Source organism: Alligator sinensis, unplaced genomic scaffold (genome assembly GCF_000455745.1).
Source record: "Alligator sinensis unplaced genomic scaffold, ASM45574v1 scaffold1241_1, whole genome shotgun sequence".
NCBI classification, from domain to species: domain Eukaryota; kingdom Metazoa; phylum Chordata; order Crocodylia; family Alligatoridae; genus Alligator; species Alligator sinensis.
The window spans coordinates 1,375,502-1,383,769 of NW_005842202.1; the positions used below are offsets into that span (position 1 = coordinate 1,375,502).

An 8,268-nucleotide genomic window follows, 5' to 3' on the forward strand; every position below is an offset into this window, starting at 1 on the left:
GGTGATCGCTTCTAGACTGAAGCGAGATGGCTGCACTGATACGAAGTGCAGCCATCTGGAGTGCCAGGGAAACTGGTGCAGAAAAGTAGGTGAAGCATTGGAAAGATGGCAGATTTGCCTGTCCCTTGGCATATCAAACTGGAATCTCTTAGCCAGATATTTTGCACTACAGTGGGGATGGGGGAGTAGGACCTTGCTGCAGTGATTACAACACTGTGTTGAGAGTGGCCATGTTGAGTCCAGCCACATGTAACAAGGGTTGTGTTCAATTATTGCAACTTGCTTATTAGGCTTCCACTGAGCCCAGGCTTGGTTGGGTGCCAGATGTACCATGGAAAGTCCCAACCAGTGCAGGGCTTGGTGAATTCTCTTTCAGGTGGGCTTGGCATGGGGAGTGCCAGCCAGGAGCAGGATTATGGAGAGTCAACCTCAAGGAAGGCAGGTGATAAGTAAAGAGCCCTCCTTCACCAGGAGGTATTCTGAGATGAGGCTGTCTGCACTGCATTAATAGTTCAGTCTCATTGTGTTTGCTGGTCACCTTTACTTTCACCGGAAGCACTTTGGGAAACAATATTGCATTTCCCAACCTCATCTTCTGACCATCCATCTCTGTGTTTCTGCTGTCTCTCATGTATGCCGTTACCATCCAACCCTTGGCAGGGCTCACACCTTCAGGTCACACCTAAATGGTGCCCTGGCGGCTCTGATATTAGCAGGTGATTTTTGACTCCAGAACTGAAGTGGATCAAGTTGCAAATGAAACGGATGCTGCAGCCAAGAGCCTGAAAGATGATTGAGAGGAAAAAAGTGAACCCCACAAGCCCTGGTCCCTCTAAACGGGGTGGGAGTGACTGTGGCCTGTGCGACTGCCGGCTTGCACTGAAGGGGAACATGCATTTATTGATGAGGCTGGTGTCTGGCTAGACGGTTGTTTGTTCCAATCCCTGCGAGGCCTGAGTGCTTCTGCAAGCACAGCTAGCTGGCAAATTCTCCAGCGGTGTTTAAAGGCTCCATCACCACTGGGTTTTATTCTGCTCTGGAGTTCACATTTTTCCACTGCTCGCTAATTGGAGAGCGCTTATTCTTGGCACAGCGTGCATGTAAAAAGCACTGCACAAATGCATGGTGATATTAACAGTGCAAGCATTAATAATAACCCGCGTGTCTGTACGGATAACGAAATCTCCGTTAGGGCACCAGTTCTATAAATATCTTTGCAGTAAGTGACCTGGGTCATTGGAATCGCTTCCACAGCACCCCGGGGGCATGTTTGTCGAAGTGGTGCGATGCAGCCAAGTGAAATATGCAGTCACTTAATATGGAAGAGCAGGAGCACAAAGTCTTTAAATACTGTTAGGCTAGGATTAATTGTTTTAAGATCCGTCTGTAAAAAAAAAAAAATAAAAAATTAAGATTCTGTATGCAAATCCAATTGGAAGTTACAGTGGGAGATGGAAATCTCAGTGCTATTTCCCCAGCCCTTTCTCTCCACCCACGAGCGGTCTGACTCAAACCCTGCATGTGCACAGGACTCAGCGTGATGCATACAGTATGATACGTAAAAACCGACACGTTGTAAACTTCTATTGCTTTTTTTGTTGTTGTTGTGTTTTATATCTGTTCTCTCCAGGCTTCGTGGACCCGGCCCGAGAAGCAAGAGGTATAAGATTACCAGACCAATAGCCAATCTCTTTTAGATTTTTAAAGAATTGCAGATTAACAAACCGCTAGCACAATAACCAAGCCAACTAAGCAGTATTAACAACGGTACTAAATTAAAAGAATCAGCCGATAGCAGTAGATGTTATTTGGCCTGTAGCAACGTGTCTTTGGGTGAGCAAACTAGCTGCATTGGGAGGGGAGCTGGTGGAAGTTGTGCACAAGGCCTGTTTGCCCTTCGAAAAATAACCCTGTTCAAGGGGTGTGAAAACAAATGGGCAAAAGCTGTCCCCAGCTGCAAGCCTGGCTGGTGCCATCAGGCTGCAACTCTGAGACCGTCCCTCCTCTGGCCCTGGGAAGCCTCCTTGCTGCCTCCACTCCACTCCAACCCAACTCAACTATTTGCTCATTGCTGCCTTCAGTCTTCTCACGGAGACCAGTGTGAACACATTCATCTCCCAGTCAGTGCAGTTACTTCCCTCACCAGCTATTGTGTCTTTAGAAAATGCTGCCGAGTGCGAAATTCCCACTGTTTTCTTACTGTCTTCTTGTTTTGGAAGGGAGAGAATTGAGCACGCTTAAACAACACAACTTGGTGCAAATCATGTGTAACTTTTTATGTGAAATGGTGATTTTAAAACAAAAATATATATTTTTTTTACCTCTTTGTGGTTTGTAGAGAAACTTCTCACTTCAAAGTGAGACCAGTAATCTAGTTCCCGACCGAGCAGTGGCTCCGCTATAGAGTAGCGTTAGCCATCAGACTATGGTGACTGCATTCTGTGATCCTGAGAGCAGTGTGGCGTGGGGTTTCAGCAGCCCGACTTATTATTTCAACCTGTGTGAAGCAGAGGAGGGCAGTGTCATTTAGACGAGGTTCAGCTCTTATCCAAGCCAGTCAAGGTTCATTTCAGATGCGGGTGAGGAATTCACTGGCCCCGTTTTGAAATAATCTGTTAGAGGAGGGGACCTTGTGAAAATGGAAAACGGAAGCAGCGGGCATTTGTGCCAATTTCTGGTGAAGGATTTGGAATTTTTAGTAGCTGCCTCTTTTGTCCTGATGCTAATTCCAAGTATAATTGCATATCCTTTAATATGTTGTACCCTATAACTCATCTGTTTTATTAATGGCAAAGCTTATGCTGTTAAGCTCCTGTCTCTGAAATCCTTTCCCTCACCTGCTGCCATGAGCGGGGCTCTGTAAAGGATGCTTTCCTGTCTCTGAGGGTAGGCTGGAGCTACCACTTGCACCTGCTTCAGAGGGACCATAGCTGTTGGCTCCTTTCTCCAGACCTCAGCTAGCTCCACATTTGCGCTCCCAAATCACACAGGTCTTGTCTCACCACTCCAGCCTAGACTGTACTGCAGGAGTGGAGGGTGACACAAGTAATTACTGGGTATTAACTGAGCAGACCCTCATCATCGTAGACAGGTGTTAAAAGCTCAGTTATAAGCAAAGCAGGAACTATTATTAAGGTTTAGTTGTGAAGCTGACTTATCTGAAATGCTCCATTCCAGCATCATTGGGCCCCAAATTAACAGTGCCTTGTTGATAACTGTACATCAGCATGGCCTGGCAGTGATAAAGAGCTACAGGTGGGCCCTGAGTGGGAAGGTGAAAATGTGCAGCCAGGAGAGCTTTCTGGTCCCCCTCCTTATCCGTGCCCGGTGGCTCGTATTTCAGGGTGCCGTTTAGCTAACAGTGCCCGTTGGCATGAGAAGTGGGTAAGGCATGTGTCTGTACGTGCATGGGGAGGCAGGCCTTGGGTATCCTAAAGCTGGGCTCTCCCTACTGCATGGGGATAAATACAGCTCCTTGTCCCTTGGCGTGGGAGAACCGAGAGTCAGGCCAACTCTTTCAGTGGCATCTGGGCACTCTGTGAATGATGAAACTGTGCCGCACTGCCAAGAGCTCAGAGAAGAAAAGGCACCGCTCGGCACCCCGCAGAGAACAGCGGAGTCAGTGATGTGGCATAGCTCACTACCTCTCTGCAGCGAGGCTCCCACAAAGCGGCTGCCCTTTGAGGCACATAGTTGTACGTTCCCTAGAGCCCACACCAGGAGAGGGTGCAGCCCACAGCATCTGCCTGGGTGCAGCAGTGCTGCTGCAGGAGAAGGAACAGGGCAATGCTGTTGTTTTCCACCGCTTATCAGTGAAGACTGATTGATTGATTTTTCACTTTCTGGATATGAGGCTTGACTGGCTTAAATGACACAAATGTGCTGAGGCAAGAGATTCGGGTGGTGCCGGAGAGGGTGTGTGGCGCCTTCCAAGCGTACCTTGTTAAGAGCCAGTCAACCCCGCTTGTATTGAAGTGCAAGTTTCCCCACTTAGGGGTTGTCAGCTCTGCACAAGAAGGTGCCTGTGCCCCAGGAGAGCCAGGTCCTGAGAAAGCTCCCTTGTAAAGCTCTGACTACTTCAATTCTTGGGAATTTATCATTTAACTCAGCCCCAGCTTCTTCTGAGAGAGCTGGGGACTTGCAGCCCTTACTGTTGCCAGCAGTGCTCGCAGGTGCTTGCATAAGGCAGCCCAAACTTGTTTGTATATGGTGCCCAGAAGCACGTTACCTGCTCCACAAACAGGGCAGCAAAGTGCCTGCCCTGAGGTGCTTATGGTCTGAATATTAGGCAAGGCACAGGCACCAGGAGCTGTGCCCCAGTGCTAGGGCAGATCAGGGGAGGGTGACACTCCTGCAGGTCTGTGGGAGTGCAGGTGGGGAGCAGGAGCACTTCAACTGCTCTGCTGGTTATGGCTTGGGGAGGTTTCAGCTGTGAAGGGAAAAGGAGGCGATTTTAACAGAAGTAGAGGCAGGGAGGGATGGCTGTGATCTCTCAGCACCTTGTGACCTGGATTTAACACCCCTTATCTGTGCACCACTGCCATTCATACGCTCCTGCACAGCATGGGAGCAATTTCGAGCCTGGCTGAAAGCCAGCCACTTCATTACTGGACTGGTTTAAAGTCACAGGCCCCAAGAGAATGTTAAATGGGAGTATTAGATGGGTCGCTTCTTTCCCAGTCCTGCTTGCAGACCTTGAGCTACTTTTATAGGCTCAGGGGCCTTGGCCTCCTCTATATCTATGGTGACCAGAAGGAAATCTGGGACATCCAAAACACTTCACCTGCCTCTCCCAAGTCAGTGGTGCTGCTGCAGGCAAGGGCAGAGGCACGGGCACAGCCTGGCAGGGAGATAGATCTGCCTGGTGCACCATGCTGCTCCTCCTTCCTGCCGGACTGCACCCCATGCCTCTGCGATTCCAGGACTCTCATTTTAATGTTTGCCAACCATTTGGGACTGGCCTTCAAAATCCGGGACTGTCCCAGGCAAACCAGAATGTATGGTCACCCTGTCTATGCCAGCACCAAACAGAAATAAGGAGGTATGTTGGTGTAAAGCGAGTACAGGAGAAGAGAGTCAGGGCTCTCTGAGCTTTGGGCCCGTTGGAGACTAGCAGTGAGGACAGGCTTCTCCAGAAGTGCAGGGCAGTCAGAAGTGCCTTCCCTAGAGTAGCACTGGGCCTTGTGCTCAAACTCTGAATACTGGGGGTGCTTTGTGCATGCTCACCTTTCCTCAGACATGTATGAGACACTTAGCTTCTTGCCCGCCCCTGGGTGTTCAGGAATCGCTGCATTCGGCCTGAAGCAGCAAGGAGCAATATTGCTGCCGCTGCAGGTTTCCCTTGTGGACCATCCCCGGCTGCTCTCAGGAGATTGCTTCCAAATTTCTGAGCACTGACAGGGCTGGGGGTGGACAGGAGGTAGATTTGGATTCATACCTGATTCCCCAGCCACGTGGCCTCCCCACGCTGTCTGCCCTGAGCGGCTCCAGCCTGGCTCTGACTCTCGCCTTCCTTTCCTGCTAGACCCTGGATGGACGCATCGTGGTCCGCAGCCATGCCCGGGTGTCTTCCCTCACACTTAAAGACATTCAGTACACGGATGCTGGAGAATACGTGTGCACAGCAAGCAACACCATCGGACAGGACTCGCAGGCCATGTACCTCGAAGTGCAGTGTAAGGAGGGGGCGGCATGGCTGGGATATTTACTCCACAAGAGCCCTGCTGACCGGAGGGGTTTGGGGATCCCAGGAGCAGTGGCTTTGCCAGCTGTGGAAATGCCAGAACAGTTTGGGCAGCCACAGAACAGGCGGTTCTAAGATGGAAGGCAGCATGACCTGGGATCGGGAAAGAAGAGCAGGGGTGCTTGATAAATGGCTGTGTGATGGACAGGCCTCGGCTAGTGTCAGCACGGCTCCTACGCAGGTCCTTGGGATCTGGCCCGAGGTGCTTATGGTGAGGTTTGTACCTCCAGCGATTATGGAGTTGGGCTCTTCCATGGTGTTGATGCATTTGATGCAGCTGGGCCATTAAATCCCGTTCCCTTCCTCTGCTTCCAAATGGCCTTCCCCCAGCCTGGCAGGCAGTGAGGAAGACTGCTCTGTGTCCTGTCCCCTGTGGGAGGCACTGCTCTCCCTTACCCCCCACTCCCCAGGGGCAAAAGGATTGCTCTCCCTCCCTGGGGCACAGCATGCTGCCTGCCCAGCCTGTCAGGCAGCGAGGAAAAGGAATGGGGCTATGGCAAGGCGTTGCTTCTCCTCTTACATTAAACAACATGGTCTTTGTTTCCAGATGCCCCCAAACTTCAGGGCCCTGTGGCCGTCTACACCTGGGAGGGAAATCAAGTCAACATCACCTGCGAGGTGTTCGCCTACCCCAGTGCCGTCATCTCCTGGTTTCGGGATGGGCAGCTGCTTCCAAGCTCCAACTACAGCAACATCAAGATCTACAACACCCCGTCTGCCAGCTACCTGGAGGTGAGACGGGGGCGCAGAGCGGGTGACTGCTTGGACTCCACATTCTTGATGCCGAGTCCTGAAGGGGAAACCCCAGGGCTGCTCTGTTGTACGCTGTCAGTCATTGGGGATTAAAAATCTCTAGCCTTTAGGGAAGAGTGGGGGGGGTTACCTGGCAGGTAGGAGAGGGCACGTCTTGACATGGGCTGGGAATGCCCTTTCCTTTTTTGTTTCTTGCCTTCTGTTTTCTGTCTATTGCTTTTTCTGTCCCCATCCACCTTGTTTCTGGGCCTGTGGTCCAACTCCATTTGTCTTTGAGGCTCAGCACACCCCTTTTGCTTCTGGGACACAATCAAAGGCAGGGTCGGGGTGTGGGGATGGAGCCTGGTTCTCCTCTCACTTACACCAGTGCAGAGCAGCAGTAAGGAGCTACACTGGTGCTCCCTTGACCCCCAGGTGACACCGGACTCTGAGAACGACTTTGGGAACTATAACTGCACTGCCGTAAACCGCATCGGCCAGGAGTCCTCCGAGTTCATCCTCGTGCAAGCAGGTGAGTAGCTTGTCCCAGGAGCTGCAAACTGATGTCAGGCAGTGGTTCCTGGGACCACCCTGTGAGCGGTCCATAGCTGGGGAGGGGCTTCAGGCCGTGGCGAGCTAGAGAGACGAAGCAAAAGGCCTTCTCTTTGACAGACCTTTCTGCCTTCTCAAAGCCCCCATAACTGACCTGTGGGAGGCAGGTTACCTCCTGGGCAGGCGGGAGTGGGCTTTGCTGGGTGAGAGCTCCAAACAGGTATCAGGCAGCGGGTCCCAGGACAGCCCCTGGCACCTGCCCAGACGGGGGTGGTGCCTGCTACCTCCCTGCTCCACCTCACCACTTACCTCCCTTCCTCCCCCAGATACTCCGTCTTCTCCGTACATTAACAGAGTGGAGCCCTACTCCAGCAGCGCCCAGGTGGAGTTCGATGAGCCCGAGGCCACCGGCGGGGTGCCCATCCTCAAGTACAAGGCGGAGTGGCGAGTGCTGGGCGAGGAGGAGTGGCGCTCCCGGTGGTACGATGCCAAAGAAGGTAAGGGCCTGAGCTCTTCCTTTTTTCTCTCTCTCTCAGCATCTCAGGAGACTCTCAGTGTCTTTGGAGCATGGAATCTCACTGCCAAGGGTCCCAGCCTTTACCACAGCTGAGCCCCTCCTCGTTCTCCAGCATCCCGTGTGCGACAGGGAGACCAGCATTGCACGTAGCATTCAAACGCCACTCAGTCTCCATTGCTTTATGTGATAGTGGTTATGCATGCGTGTGATTTGGTTTGAGCCGAAGTAAAGGGACTTTGCCCTTGCCCAAGGCTCTTGACGCTTGTGCTGTAAACTACAAAAATTAAGCAGTCATCAGAACATCACAGTCCTCCCAGCAGGACTCGACCGCCATCCACCCCTACCCCATCACAGCAGCCTGTGCAAACATGCGTGCCTTACAGCCAGCCTGGAGTCCCACAAGCCCAGGCTGCTTTGGGCTGGGGAAGCTGGCAGGAGGAGGAATAGGTTTTAACTCAATTTAACTCAGATTGAATTTAAGTCCCCCCTAGTCTCAGGCAGCTAAAATCTCTGGTTCATACCCTGATGGAAGTTGTGTGGTCAGAGCCAGAATGAGTTTGGGGTTTCAACCTTTTCCTTCTGTTCTGTGAAGCAGAAATAGGTTTGTTTTTTTCCATACAGTTACAACCTTGCTCTGGTTCATATGTCAGAGCCTCCCAGCTTGGTCGCTGGGGGAGGGCAGTAGCCCCTCCTCAGGCAGGGTTCTTACCTCTGGGATAGTTCA

General features: G+C 51.8%; 1 protein-coding gene across 1 annotated transcript in view; it reads left to right on the forward strand.

The window, feature by feature from the left end:
- The window catches only part of NCAM1 (neural cell adhesion molecule 1), a 216,892-nt gene that overhangs the window by 159,836 nt on the left and 48,788 nt on the right, over nt 1–8,268 (forward strand). Inside the window, 4 exon segments of the mRNA XM_025207638.1 lie at nt 5,525–5,675; nt 6,291–6,475; nt 6,911–7,007; nt 7,354–7,524. Coding sequence (XP_025063423.1) covers nt 5,525–5,675; nt 6,291–6,475; nt 6,911–7,007; nt 7,354–7,524 — 604 coding nt within the window.